The 15,987-nt window shown below is 37.9% G+C and overlaps 1 protein-coding gene across 1 annotated transcript; it reads left to right on the top strand.

The window, feature by feature from the left end:
- Window positions 1–5,507: 5,507 nt before the first annotated feature.
- Window positions 5,508–14,750, top strand: FAM174A (family with sequence similarity 174 member A). Its single transcript, XM_054653437.2, has 3 exons — window positions 5,508–5,895; window positions 10,574–10,708; window positions 14,182–14,750. Exons 1-3 carry the CDS (start codon window positions 5,585–5,587, stop codon window positions 14,201–14,203), a joined length of 468 nt encoding a protein of 155 aa, XP_054509412.1. The 5' UTR covers window positions 5,508–5,584; the 3' UTR covers window positions 14,204–14,750.
- Window positions 14,751–15,987: the final 1,237 nt, after the last annotated feature.

The following is a 15,987-nucleotide window of genomic DNA, read 5'->3' as shown; positions in this document are numbered from 1 at the left end:
TAAGAAAGCAGGGAATGCAAAAAAAAGTGCACTGCTTTTACTAGCAAGTTTCACCCCAAAATTCTATTCCAAAAGGAACACAAGTTATGCGTTAATAAATCTATGTTTATTATTTAAAATCTATGTTTATTATTTAAATATCTTAAAATAATAAATCTGAAATCTATGCTTATTATTTATTATCTTAAATCTATGTTTATTATTTAAAATAAAAAGTATAAAGTTTTGGAGTTTTTTTTCAGTAGCATTTTTTTGCCCTCTCTTAAATTATTTCATGTTCTTGGGGCACAGGTAATTGATCCTGGCACTGTCAGAGCCCTTTGGTACCACAAGACCAAAAGATAATAGACAAACATAAAAAAATAATGTGAAATATTACAGGATTTCTTAGTGCCTTCAAGGTATTTTGGCAAAAACTTACACAGAAATATAATAAATTATTTTAATTATGATAAGCATTTAGTGTAGGAATACCATGACAATGACAAATAGAATAGAATAGAATAGAATAGAATAGAATAGAATATAGTCCCTGGCTCTGTAACTGCACAGGTATAGGATGTGCCATTCCATATCTCCTCTGGGGCACATCTATGTGCAGCATCAGAATTCCATTCAAAACCTGGTTTTAGGCAGTATTTTTCAGCTTTCAAAGTATTCCTTACCTTCACATTGTAGATATCACTTTCATGTTCAAGAAATCATACTGTCTTTTTCACAAAGTTTTCTTTAAATAAAATAGCTCAATTCGTTTTGTGCAGAGCTAATGAAGACATTTCAAATAACAATTATGTAGACCTAAATAGCTTAGGCTATTTTTTTAAAGGCACCTGTCTAAGAAGGCACTCAGCTGCATTCTCAAAAGCAGTCAAGTACCAATCATGCATAAATATAAAATGAATCACTTTTTCTTAGAAAAGTTTACAAAGTACAGTTGTACATTCTTTGCAGAGCATATTGTGCAGTTTTGCAACAGTCTATAGCTAGTTTGCATATCATCAGGGGAAGAGTCATTAAACAGAAAACGATTTAACTGAGGTTTTTTAAATGATTACTCAAAAAGATTTCTGATCTCTGCAAGGGTAAGTATAGATATGTGAAAAATGCATATCATATGATTGGCTCTTCTCAAATATTAAAAGGAAATGTGCTGTGTTGTATTAATTTGTAGTACTCTATTAATCCTTTTAAAGTAGTGTGGTAAATACAGTTTTAGGCTGTAACCTAATATTAAAATAGAAACTATGTGATACTTTTTGTAACTAGCTCAAGGAATGGATAAGATAATCAAGAAATTCTTCACACAGAGATAACAGCAACAAGACCCTAAAATCCCAAAGAGAAGAATTATTGCCTCCTTATCAGGAAGAACCAGACTCCTTCCACCTCCTTCCTGACTGTGAGGAGCCAAACAATGATTTACAAGAGGAAGGGGGAAGAAGTTGAAAATAAACAGAAAAATCCCTAGTTCAAAAGGAATGTTTGCTTCATGTATGAGATATCTGAATATACAACAGGCTGTGCTTTTTAACCCTTTGTTAGCAGGTATGCTTTTTGGGGGCCTAATGCCCAGGAAGCATCCAGACATCCTTAATTCTTTGCTTTTTTATTGTCCTTTATTGTCCTAACTCTGTCCATTGAGTTTGCTCATATCGCTCTAATTGTTATTACTATTTTTATAACCATTTTATTACTATTAAACTTTTAAAATTTTAAAACAAGTGATTGGCATTTTTCACAAGATACATTTGGACAAAGATGTCCTCAGATAGCATAAATAATAGAGACTGGAACATGATTTAGAGACCTAAAGAACTGGATAGTTTCAGGGTTTAAGGGCTTAATATGGCTTACAGGGGCAGCAGGCAGCATGGTCCTTGATAACCTCCTATCAGAGCAGAAAAGTGTGCTCACCTCTTATGTCTTCATTTCTCAAAATCACTGGAAAGTCATTCCACAAGGACTTCATAAAGGATGAAAACAAACAACTTGCGATTGAGAGCGGTGTTAGCAAATACCAAGGTTGTGGGTTTGATGCTCATACGGACCTTTCATTTAAGAACTGTACCTAATGATCCTTGTAGGCTCTTTTCAACACAGAATTTTCTATGATATAGACAGAATTATAGTGGTGAGAGAAAAGAAAATAGATGTGTTGCTCTTTGGTGCTACAAGTATCAGGAACCATAAAATGACATTTTAGTTCAACTAGCTAAACAAGAAAAGTGGAAAATATACAGAGCTCTTAAGTGTCTTTCCCCAAAGTACTGTTTCATTTTCTGATGAGAAGACCTCAGACATCCTTGACACTCAAATAATTGTGTAAAGTAATTTATGTGCTCTTCCAATTAATCTGGAAGGTCTGTTTGATGGAAGTAAAAAAAAAAAAAGAAGGCTTTTTTTACTTTTCTCAAAGGTAAAACTCAAGTAAGCTCCATTATTTTTAATGGGCAATGTAACTGTCTCAGGGTCTTTCACTGGCACTCAAATTCTTCCGTTTAGGTATAAGACACGAAAGTTTCATATTCCTTTTGTAAGTGAAAAAGGTTCTACATTTTAACTCAGAATGGGGAACTATAACCCAAAGACACATGCGGTATACCATAATGATCACAGAACATCACAATTTTTAAAAATTCTGTTTCCTGACTTTGTCTCTAACCAATAAGTTAGACAATTACTAATAGTCAGGTGTTGTGGTTTGTTCAGTTGGTATGTTCTGTTCCCCCCTACTTTTGTTTTGTAATGGTTCTGCCCAAGATCTCCTCCCCTCTCCAGTTATGTGTCAATTACCCAGCTCCTCCCTTGTTTCCCCGGTTACCATTGTATCCCCTTCGAACTCCACCCCCAGCTGCCTGTCAGTCACCTGGCACTCCCGCCTCTTTCTCTAGAACCTTCTTATTAGGGTGTTGGGTGATTGGCCAAGGAGCCGGGGTCCCTCCCTTGGTCCGCCGTTGTTGGTTCTCCCTTTAAGTCAATCTTTTGTGTATCACTCCTCCCTGGATTCCCATTTGCTCCCAAGTTGTTACCACCCCTACCTCCCACTCCCTTTATAACATGATGTAATCGCGCGTCTGGTGCTCTTCTGTTTTTGGCTGCCTTGGGATCCTAATAAACCTGAACCTGCCACCAACTGGAGAGTCCCCTCTTCTTCCCACGGATCGGAGTTCCTGCATGGCCACGTCCTCTTCGAAGGCAGCACTGTCACCATAGTGTGGAGCGCTGACCTTAGGCGCTGTGCCCGACGCATGAGTTGGGAGAATGCCCACTCGGCTGCAAGCGGTGCTGGCCAGCTTGCTGGGACGTTCACCATCGACCAACCAGCTTCAGTCAGGAATTCTAAAAATATCTAAAAATGATTGCTCATTTCTGCACATAGCTTTGAAGTTAAGTCACACTTCATGAAAAAATTCTCTTATAGCTCTCTTGAAGCAATTTTTGCATTCAATTTTTTTGGATACAAGTGTTTTGTATTTATACCTGACTTGAATACTGAACAAATCTATGCATTTCAATTATTAAATAACCCCCAACCCTCCCCCACACTAAAGAAACAAACAAATATTCAAGGACTTCATTAATTCTTTTTGTTTCAAAATAAAGAACATAAATTGCTCTACGTTTTTAGTTTCTATCTGAAAACTCAAAGGCTATCTTAATCTGATTATTAAGAGCACTAGCTTGTGATTTGGGAAAAAAAACTTTCAAAAAACAACTTTCCCCACACAGCACTAGAACCCTTGGTTTTAAGGAAGGTAGTTTTGCCAAGAAGGCATTTTAAAACACTAATATTGTCCTGCCACAATTTTTACTGACCAAGGCAATCCTCTTTTCTTTTCCCCTAATGCTTTGCATCTGACATGCAGTTTACAACACTGTATGTCATTGTATCATCCTAAGTGAGCAACCCCCAGCACTGTTAGACTTTACACAGTCCATGCATCAAGGACATTTCTATAGGACAATTTAACATCACTGACTGTCTGAATATTTCTTTTGAATGTAACACTTTCCTCTGTTGTATGTCCCTCTGCTGCAAATAAGTTGCTTGGACTTGTCAAGAGAAAATATATCTCACGGTAATTAATAGGATAGAAGCAGGGTGATATATATGGGCAGTGGGAGGACCTGAATCAGTCAAGCTCTGTTGAAGTCATAAACCTTGTAAAAAGCTATCACAGAAGCTTATTCACATGTTCCATCCCTACAGCACCTTCAGCAAAATCTGTTGTTCATATAAACTGAAACATTATTCCCATTAAAGGCCTGCCATTTTTCAAGGGGGAGACACGTGATAGTTTAATGTCTCACATGCTACTTAAATCAGTTTTACAGTTTCCAAATTCACACTAATTGTGTGACACAAGACCTTGAATCTGTTTTCTCAGTTAATGCAACGTTAAACTTGTTAATTTGTTAGTAAGTAAACTAATCACTATTTTCACAGTATCTATATGTCATTTTATATGACCCAATATAATTGATACACTGTTAAGTTTAAGGCCACTGGGATAAAGACTCTGCTTCTGAACAAAATCTGGTTGTTGCCCGTTACTTCAACTGCAGATATATATCTGCACAAGGCTTCTTTGCTACTCTGGCATTTTATACATTCCCTTTCACAGAGTGACAAATGTCAAAGAGCTGACCACCAATATGGAGTTCTCATTCTGTAGGCACACTATACCCCTGAAATCTTTGCAGTATACAGTATCTTGAAGTATACAGTAACAAACCAACCAACCAACCAAACAAGCCAATAAAAGAATCTTATAATGCATTCTAGCAGCTAAAGGATTCTATTCTATTGGGACAGCATTTAGTTGAGGAACAATGAGATACAAGAGGAATAAAATTCATGAAGAGTTACTCTGTAGCATCACCCTAAGTCAGGGTCTTGTCATCCATGTTCATTGGCTTTGTAATACAGACTGCTCCATCACCTTCAGTTGTCGTCCGTCTAGACCTTTCCTGATCTTTCCACCACTGAACCACAGCTGAAGCAAAAATTAGAGTTTTCAGGACACTTTCCAAACCACTCTTTTGCTTTATTGTTGAGGAATGTGTCTGCTGCAGGTAGCTCGGTAGCATCGGAGGACCAGGTCCTGCACCGTCAACAAACAAGACATCTGAGACTGCTGTGGGAAATCCAGTCTGATTGCGTGAGTGGGGTATGTGGGGAGATAAGCGAGGACACATCGGGTCACTAGAGCCGCCCATCTGAAGGCGGCATTGGGAAGTGGCTGCCAGTGAGTCTCATAAATGGTCACACTGGGAAGTTTCTTTAACATTTCTGCTTTCACTGAAGTCAGTTATAAAATTTCGGTTCTTTTGTACATAGAATCAGGCTAAAACAGAGGACTGGTTAAAAAAAAACTATCCCGCCTTAAATTTGCTACATTCGAAGTAGCCCCTCACTCGCGCCCAAGCGCTACTGACCATCCAGAGAAAAACGGGGGAGGCCCACGAAAGAAATGTGGCGACACGGAGAGGGAGTGGAGAAGCTTCCGCTTCCGGCGGCCTCACTGACGGCGGCGGGGCCCAGCCGCACTACGCGGCCGTACTGGGCGGGAGGCAGGGGGAGATGCGGTCGCCGGCGCTGCCGCGGCTCTTGGTGGGGCCGCTGCTGGTGTTGCTGGTGCTGCTGGAGGCCGCCCGCTGCGCGGAGGCTGCGGCCCCTCGCCCTCGGGACGCCGGCACCGCTTCCCCACGCCCAACGGAGGCGGCCGGCGGGGCCTCCACGCGGAGCAGCAGCAACAGTAGTAGCAGCAGCAGCCGCCTGGCCGAGGTGTCGGCGCCGCCCGAGCAGGGCCAGCCCATGACCCAGCGCGCCCTGTCCGTGCTGGTTCTGGCCAGCGCCGCCCTCATCGTCTACTTCGTGATCCGGACCGTGCGGTGAGGGCGGTGAGCGGGCGTGTGGGTGCGGGGGCCGCCGTTACGCGGCAGGGCCTGCGGAGCGTGTCGGCCCCGCGCCTCCTGAGGTGCCGGTTAGTAGCGCCCGACTGCACTGGGAAGCTCCCGGTACCGCCTCCCCGGTGTGGGCGGGGAGCAGCTCAGTCTGCTCCGGTCACGTCACCGAGAATCGCGCATCATTGTTGGACCTTTCCCGTCTCCGTCCTGTGCCCTCCGGGTGGACTTGTCACTGCTGGCATCCATCAGCCCACATGAATTTATTTTGTTTGTTCTTAGAGTGATTTTTGACCAGTTTGCAAACTTCTGTTTCGCTAAACTACCAAAGTTGTCCTCCCCTACTTTGTCAGTAAACATTTTTCTTCTATGCTTTCTTTCACAGTTAAATTAACCTATTTTGTGTCTTTTAAAGAAAGCTTATGAATCTTGCTACCACTTAGCTGCCTTTCCATTTCTCATGGAAAATACTCTCCACGTAGCTTGATGTGATTTGCACAGTGTTTGTCCCTGTATTTTTTTTTGTCCAGGTAGTTTAACTTCTCTCTCATGCTTTAATAACTTGAATTCTTCAGAGCAATGCCCAAATGTATGATTATGCCTAAAGCACCTCAGTTATGGAGCAAGTTCTCCATGTACTTTTCATTACATTTAGATATACCCATTTTGTCTAATATCTGCATTATTTAGTTTAGAAAGGCAGTTGAAGGACTGTTTTGTGTATGTCATGTACTAAGATATGCAGTCCAAGTAAACTAGGATATTTTGATTGTTCCATGCATCTTGCAAATCACTCTTGAAAAGCCTTGAGGGCACTTACCAGTGTTAGTGTGTCTTGTAACACCAGCCTGTTGGATTTGGAGATGTGAGTAGTACTATGGAAAGGCCAAATAAATAAATACATAAAAGTCTGTCATTGCAGGAGCTAGAGAGGAAAATTATCATCTATTGCCATTATTTTCTGGATAAGTGGTAGTTACTTGATATTCTGGTTTTGGCAGTAGGATGCTGTTCTGCATTTGCAACTGGAGTGCTGCCTTCTAGGGTACTACTGTAAACTGGAAGCTTTACTTTATTAACATTATTCTGTAATTCTGTGGCATCTTGCTTCTGAACTTTGGAATAGGTAAAGTGTATGTTTTTGAATTTGAACTTGTAGCTGAAATGTTCTTGCAGTGGTTGTATAAGAAATACAAGGATTAAGTGCAAATGACCCATTTTTTTGGATAGGTTTCCTTGGCATGAAGACATATCTTGTTGTAAGACATAAAAACTTTTCGCAAACTTTCTATCAAGCTGCCAGCCCAGTGGATGAAGGGAAGAAAGTGAGTGTAGCGTTTCTGGATTTTAGTAAGGCTTTTGGTGCTGTTCTTCACAGTATCCTTCTGGACAAGCTCTGCAGCTGTGGGGTGAGTAAATTTGTGGTGCACTGGTAGAAGAGACAGTTGAATGACAGGGCTCATAGGGTTGTAATGAGGAGGAGTGCATCAGGCTGGTGCCCAGTTACCAGTGTAGCTCCTCAGGGCTCAGTTCTAGGGCCAGCTTTGCTCTGGAGACAGGAGTTGAATTGGCCATTAGCAACTTTGCGGATGACACCAAACTGGGAGGTGCAGTAGGCTCTTGCAAGGTGGGAGAGGCCTTGCATAGGGATCTAGATAGATTGGCGCATTGGGCAATCACCAGTGGCAGGACGTATAAAAAGAACAAACACAGGACACTAGTTTTATGTGGGAGAGAAGCAACTGCAGAGCAGCCATGCATAGAGGGATCTCAGGGTGCTGGTTGACAGCAAGCTCAGTATGAGCCAACATGTGCCCTGGCAGCCAAGAGGACAACTTCACCCTTAGGTGGTTCTCACAAAGCACAGCCAAACAATCAAGAGAGGAGATTGTCCAACTTTGGTGGACAATAGTGTCATTCAACATTGTCATGGCCTTCTTGTGAGTAACAGTGTGCAGTAAGAAGCACACTAAGGCACATGAATACAACCGGACTGGGGAACCAAGCTGATTGAAGAGTTGGAAGGCCTGTCCTGTTGAGGAGGAGCGGCTGAGAATTGAGTTGGTCTACTTTGGAGTAGAAAAGGCCTGAGGGGTAACCTCATTGCTCCCTGAGGTTCCATTGGTCCCTGAGGAAGGAGATGCTTATCCCTTCTTGCTGAGATCCAGCTATAGGATGCATGGGAATGATTCATAGTTGAACCAAGGGAGGTATAAATTGGACGTTAGGAAGCATTTTTTTACTGGTAGGGTGGTCAGTGACCGGAACAAGCTTCTTAGAAAGGGGATGGATCAGTGTTTAAGATGCATTTGGACAATACCCATGGTATCATGCTTTAAATTTTGGGTTGATCAGGCAGTTGACTTGATAGTAATTGTAGGTCCCTTCCAACTGAACAGTTGACAGTCACAGAGTAGAAGGTCTTTTGTTAACACTCAGGACATTGCTTTAGAGTCATGGCTGTGAGCATACATGCATGTTGCATAAGCATTTCCAGTATTCCTGTTGCTGTAGTTTTTAAACTACTTCTTAGAAGGGTTTGAGTCTCAATTAATTAGTGTGTCTCTTTTTAACAGGATTTGCTTGAATCTAAAATCTGTGTCAGCTTTGTGATAAGTTTTATTTGCATTTTCTGCAAATAAAATGTTTCTAGACATTTGCTATGATTGTCTTAGGTCACTCTAAAATCACAGTAGCTACTCACTTTCCATTTTAACCCATTAAGGGAAAAAAGTAAAATGTAAAGTGAGATTGACAGAAATACTGACTGTATGAGTAGCATGTACTACCTCTTCTTAATTTCTTTTTTTGTGTGTGTGTTTAAAATAGTTTCTTATCTGCTAGGATATCCACAATGCTTGTCCTAGTTCCAATTGCTTAACTTCTACTTTAGTGAAAACCAAAAGGCACAATATGTAAAAAACAACTCTATTTTTCATCATACTGTCATCTCAAAAGTTTTAGAATTTTATTCTACTTGGTGCTTTGTAGTGTACAACTTCTTTCTATGTTGAGGAATAAAGAACAGATGAAATAAATGAAGAACATGGAAGGGACTTTGTCTTGAACTGAAAGGTGAAATTTTTTGTTTTGGTAGTAGTCAGCTTTAAATGAAAAAGCTGGGTATTTTGTTCTGGTCTAAAGCAGTTAAATGCCTGGGATAACGGTTGCTGCATTTTCATGTCAATTGAGAGTGGAGGAAATGGCCATGTTGATTATTTCTTATAACATTAGAAATTTGGGAACTTTGAAGAATGGTACGTACTTTATCTCTTTCCCATTCTTACAAGGTTACATTTACTTCTCAGTTCCAAAAGGAGATATATTTTATACTTTGGAGTATAGTGAAAAGATAAACCAAGATTGAATGCTGTTGTGTGTTCTTTCAAGGTAGGTGTTTAAACAAATTGTGTAAGTACACTGGAGTTTCGGGACAGGATTGGAAGCTGAGAATCTCAGTATTGTATTTGATATCTCTTACAAGATAGGTAAAATGGTGCCTAAATGTGGGACAGAGAAGTCACTATGCACAGTATACAATAATATAATGTATTATACGTAGTATTACAACAATACTATAATATCGTAATATATTAGTAATTTTTTTTATATTCGCTTAGAAATACTCTGTGTTGAAGTTCCTGAATGTTGTAAACATGTTTGGTAGGCACCTAGCTTGGGGTTGCAGATTCTGGATTTTCTAAATGAAAGACCTATTACCACCTTTGTGTTTAGCACTAAGTACCTAGACACAAATTATCTCCCTTTTTTTTAAGTCCTATAGCTTTCATGTTGTTGTTAGCCAGTTACTGAAAAGGACTCTGTCAGCATTCTGTAAACAGATGTCTTTGCACAGTGTTTGGTGAGTGGCTTCTGGTCTGAGTTCCAGAACTTGAGCAAGGCTTGTTCCATGAGTTAAAGAGTAGTTCTTGAAAGTCAAATGGAATGGTTCATTGTGTGGCTGATGCACATGGGACCCAGGCCCATGCAGCAAAACTGTGGAGAGTGAGAAAAGCAGATGCACAGAGTCTGCTTGTCTATGATAAGCACTGTGCCTTAATCCTGGAACATGAGTTACTGCCTCTTCCTTCCATACTTTGTGAAGCAGACAAGACATTGACTCTACAAGATCTGTCTTATTTAAAGTGTAATTATAGACAATTTTTAAAACTTGATATCTATAAAAAGCTTCACAAATTATAATAAAAATTTCTAGTGTCAGCCATTACTTGTGTACAAATTATAGCTTTGTTGTATAGCTGTGTTTGGTTTCTACCTGATTTGATCTGCTATTATTTACAGATGTGTAAGATACATAGAGAATATGTAGCAAGGCATTTTTTTTCTTAGTAGAAGTATGTTTGAAGTATGCTTTTGCATATTTTTTTTATGTGGCTCTTATATTTAGATGCTAAGTGCCATTTTATATTCACTACGTTAATCCTGTACAAAACTACAGATGACACTCTTAGTGGTCTTAATAATTTCATGTAAACTGTTGACACTTAAAATTGTCCAACCTCTGAATTTCATAGAGCTAAGAGTGTACGCTTATCGTAGGTTTTAGAAAACTTACACTAATTATCAATATAACAGTATTTTACATTATTGGATCAGAAAGTAGCAAAAGATTTACATTACTTGAATGTTCTAAAATACTTTTCAGGCTCAGAAGGCAAAATAGAAAAACCCGAAGATACGGAGTTTTGGATATGAACATAGAAAACATGGAGCTGACCCCATTAGAACAAGATGATGATGATGATGATACAACACTATTCGATGCCAGCCATCCTCGAAGGTTTGTATTTGGAACCTGAATGTACTTCTAGCCGTAGAAGTGAAGGTGTGTGGGTGATGAGCAGTTTCACTGAGAAAGCTCACTACTGTGTTTCATATGCATAGTTGGAGAAGGGATGTCAAGATGACTTGAATTTTAAATGGGCAAGAATTTAGTGGGCAAGAAGATAAACACCATTTGTCTTCAACATGTGAGTTCCAGAGAAATGAAGAGGAAGGTAGGATATTTTTGTTACAAATAGTGTCATTGAAGTTAATGTTAAGTCAACAACTAGCTTTTATGCTTTTATCTTTCTCTTTTCTTTTTTTTTTCCCTAATTTAAATGCTCCTCAGTTTTTCCTGTGTATTTTCACCTATGAGTTGTGCTTCAAGCAGCTTTGCTTCATTCTGCTTTCTTATGGCTAAAGTAGTCAGCAGTTAGTTGATGATGATCCTGCACCAGATTTTACATTTGGTACTGCTGCACTGAAAGATTCATATTCTTAAGCTATTCTCGGAAACTTTGTAGATACAGGAAAATTTTGTTGCATTTTGTTTGAACTTCCAAAACCAAATTTTTTTTGAACTTTCATTCTGTTTTCTTAGTGTCCTTAAACATGATAAATTAAAATTTAAATTTATGCAATTTATACTTAAATTTTTCCCTTATTGAGTAATGCCATCACATTATATTTGTGAAGATGCAGTAAAAATAATTGATGGGATTGTCATTGTTCATAGTAAGGGCTACTTGACTATTGTCAAGTATCAGAAGAGATCAGGTGAGTTCTTCCAGTCACAGCAAGTAATTGATTCACACTGCTTAATGTGGAATCAGATTCAAATCTCAGGCAAGTTTGATAAATGCAATACATGATGTCTCGAATTAAAAGTATTGGAGTAGTAAGTCAGGTGTTCTACAGTTTATCAGGAGGAAATTTGCATGCGGTTCTGGCACTTGAAGAGAAATGTTCAGTCTTCTTTAACTTTGTCGTCTTAATGTGAATCTTTCTGATTTAATTTTTTTCATAAGTCGAAGCCTCTCTTGTTTTTTTCTCTCCCATACAATAGATTAAAATAGCTAGAGTACCTAGCTATTTTAATGCTAGTACTTAGCATTCCTCTGCATTTTAGAATTATGTGACATTTACCATTACCCTTTGTTACTAGTCTTGTTCCAGTACATATATATATATATATATGTATACACACACACATATGTAAAATATAATAGGTAATTGTCACATTATATCCAAGAATTCCTTCAATGTCTTCCTTAAATCTTTTAGCTTCTGTTGTAATTCAGCATACTTGTTAACGTTAAGGTATTTGATGACAAGTTAAGGTGATACTCTTTATAAATGCTTATTTATAAGAGTATCGACTATATTTTTTAGCAGGAAGTAAAATGATAATCTAGGTAGTCATCATTAACAAACAGTATTACACAATTATAACTTTCAGAGGGCCTATTTCTGATTTTGCTGCCTTCCTGTTTCCCTAAACACTTCATTTTGAAGGAGAAGAAAAATTTGTTGAAGTACTTCATAGTAGAAATATCTAAATTGTTGTTTCAATAGTGCTCTGAAAGTTTGTGCCTAAATTATTGCAGTTCTTGTTTTGATACTGGGAACTCAGGAAAACAAGGACTTCAGTTAGATTCAGTGAAGATGGTGAATTTTCTCTTTTTTTGTATATTGATATCTTCCTGTGTTCTCTTTTATGGGGAGAAGCTCGAAATTTTAAGAGCTACTTTTTTTTTGAAATAGTGTTCATGGGTAGGATGAAAGCAGTGCTGAACAATGTGAATTTACTCCACAAATCTCTGTAGAGCAGCTTGATAAAATGGTGTCCAAACTTTGCAAAGATACATCCATCATTGCTGGGAGGATAGTTTGAAAACTAGAGTACTTGAATTATTTTATTTTTTTAATCTTGATTGGGAAAGGACCTTATAAAGTTAATTTATTACACCCTTGTTTCAACTTGTTTGCATCTGAACTGAAGCTTAGTAATCAGTCTTCACATTACTGCTTAAGCACAAGGGCCAAAGGGAATACAAAATGCCTAAGTAAGCAAAGACAACTTGATGCTGAGGACAACATCACGAAAATGATACTCACATATTCTTGGGAGATGTCATTACACTTTGTTCTGACATTTATAGTAATACAGAGGTATGGTTGATTGGGTTTTTTTAAGGTAGCTTAAATATATAGTTAGGCCTGGAACCTGGGAACAAGGAAGAGAGGCTTTTAGTAAACAAAACTTTTTTGAGTTTAGTGCTTTGTTAAGGAAAGAACAGTTGCAGTTTTACTTTACATAGACTCAACAGTTGAGCTGATTTAGTGCTTAAGTTTATTTCCCTTGCAACTTATAATGGAAGGCACCAAAAAAACAAAGCAGTTACAGGAAATTCTTATCTCCATGTTAATTTATATTTGTTAGTGACATCAAAGTAGTCAAGTTTTGGTGTATATATATAAAAGTATTGTTTTATATATAAAAGATGTCTTTTTTCCTAATTTCTTTGCGACCTGTTAAAAGACTGTACTGGCACCCAGTCTGCTTTCATTTTTCTTGCTTGAAAATATTAAGCTTTTTTTAAGGTAATACTCTACAAAATATATTAGAAGTCCCTGTAGGCTTATTTTGGGTTAGCTGTTAACGTTAGACCCTTTGCAGGACTAGGTAGAGAAACTGGCTTCTCTCCTAAAAATCACCATGGTAATGTTAGTATACTGGTGTCCAGGTACATTACTGCTTTCAAGGGTTGCTGTTTTCTTTCAGAGCTGTATGAAAAAAGGTCCCCAATGCCCTCAGATGTAATACAGACACAATTTAAGTGTACTCCCACTATCATCATCATCCACGTTACTAGTCTCTGTGCTGCTGCTGTTTGGGACAGTTTACCAAAACAGTAGGTTTTAGCCAGTTTGCTCAATAGCTTACTATTAAATGCCCAAGTATGAAATTCTAGCCTTTGGTCTCTTGAATACAACTTTACATATGTGCTAATGGAGGAACAGTATACTATTATCACATCTTTGTTTTTCAAAATTATATCACACTACTAGTTTACAATCCTCATTGAATGACTTCACATAGAACCTACTTGCTCAGTGCTGCAAGGCACAAGGAGAGGAATTTACTCTATTTATTTATAGTATTCCATAACTGAAATGCTACTAAGACTTGCCAGAGTTTCAGTAGGAACTCAGGAGCCGTGAGGGTTCAAAAATATATTCATCATGGTAAATTCCTTTTTATTTTTGTAAATGAGTTTTCTCTCTATTTGGAAAGGTTAAATGAATGCAGGTTTATGGTACTTCGCTTCACCATAATATGGTAACTATGAGTTTTTCCAGTCAAATTTAATAATAAAATGTCATGTCTCTCTGGGTTCTTTCATAATGTGTCATCTTTAAAAATGTAGGCGAAATTCACCTTGAAACAGGGCATTCAGATTAATGCATCTGTTTCTTCTATTGTAGAGAAGTACGTGCCTTTCAATGAAAGAACTTAATCTTAGAACCAGAGAAGGAGACTGCTTCATGGGAGAAATAAGAAGCAAGAGGGTATGCAAGTGGGGGGGAACTAATTTAATTTGTGTATTTTATGGCATCCTTAATATCTTGCAATAAGTAATGTATCAATTTGTTGTATCTTTTTGTATATAGAGATTCTCAATATATAGCCTACGGGGAGAGAGTACTAACTGTGATAAGATAAAAACCTATTTAAAATGGAGATTACTTGTAAAACAGGGTATTTTTTGCTTGTTAGAAGTCTTGTATGCCATTAAGCGTGGTATACCCTTTTTTTCTACAGTAACCTGGAATGTTAATATTTTCTTCTGATATTAAATTGTAATTAAATAAAGCCACCGTGGAACTTCTCAGAATTGTTAGAACATGATTTTAATTGAGAAGATAATTTATTGTTTACCAATAAAAAGCTAAACTTATACTGCCTTCTGTGTTGAGAATTTAAACAAATGAATTAACATATTTTGTTCATGTAAACTTCAGTGAAAAAATAAAATGTGTTTACAGTGCTCCTAGCATTTAGTGTGATGCTCCAACACTATACAATTTAAGGATACTCGGGATATTAATATAATTATGTAAAACATGGTATTGCAACATCTTCTTGTTGTTGAGACTCCTGATTGCAACTGTTGAGTTAATTTTTTGTGAGATCTGTCTTCAACTTGTGTGAACAGATGTGGCTCAGTGACTTTAGGCTCTTGCTGTGTGATGTCAGTATTCAGACCTGTAGTGAAGCAGAGATAAGCCTTTGGGAAAATTCTAAATATTCTGTAACTCTAAAATGAAACACTGACATCAGAAGCAGCTGTTACTGAAATGTGGGGTAGTACTTTCATGAATGTAGTCGACATAGAGCAGTTATGTTTAGTTTTTGGCTAGTGCCATAAAAATTAGAACAGTCTTTAAGACCTGGATAATACACTTTTTTAAATGTGTTGCAGTTTCCACCATAATCTTAATAATGTAGACAAAATGTTCAAATTCTAGTTTAGAATTAATGTGTAATTTTTTGCTAATTCCTTATATATTTCAAGGCATAAGCTTTCTACAGCAGTATTGGTGTGCGTGACAATGTATCCTAAAAGTGCCTGAGTTATGGGTTACAGAGAAAGAGGAATAATTTTTCCCGATTCTTCACCCTCTTGGTATTTGAACAAAATTGGAGTATTTTTCTTTGACGTCATTTCAACAGTGATAGGGTGGGAAGGGAGTCTGCTGTAGATTTTCTTTATTTCTGCCAGCTGATCTGTTACATTGAAACCTTCTTACTGCACTAATAATAGCTCAGATGAGGTCAAATCAGCCTCCCAAGATAATTTTCACCTACAGCTGCCCACATGCCACATACAGCTAGGAAATAGATTGTATTTATAATAAATGTAAGTTTTTATTTTGCTTCCTGATGTACCTAACTTTTTCTGCTTATATGTAAAGATAAAACTGAAATGGAAATACAACACTAATTCTTGGAACTGCTTAGTTGAGGAATCTGGAGACATAGTAAAGAATAACTTGGTTGTAGACTGCAGGCGAGAGAACTGTAAATGATAGAAGGCAAAGTATGCTGTTTCCATATATAGAGGGGAACATCAATGTTAAACTACACATAATTGAAATCTTTCAGAAGTATAGACTGTCTTCCTGACATCCTAGAATTCAAACCTGTAGCATCTTTATAGGCTTTGAGCCACTCTGAAGAGGTGTTATCCTTGTTATGCACAGATATTTGAACTGTTTAAGCAAGTTAAA

This window comes from Agelaius phoeniceus, chromosome Z (genome assembly GCF_051311805.1).
Source record: "Agelaius phoeniceus isolate bAgePho1 chromosome Z, bAgePho1.hap1, whole genome shotgun sequence".
In the NCBI taxonomy this organism is placed as follows: Eukaryota; Metazoa; Chordata; class Aves; order Passeriformes; family Icteridae; genus Agelaius; species Agelaius phoeniceus.
Note: the sequence above shows the minus strand (reverse complement) of the source record. Positions and strands in the feature narration are given on the sequence as shown.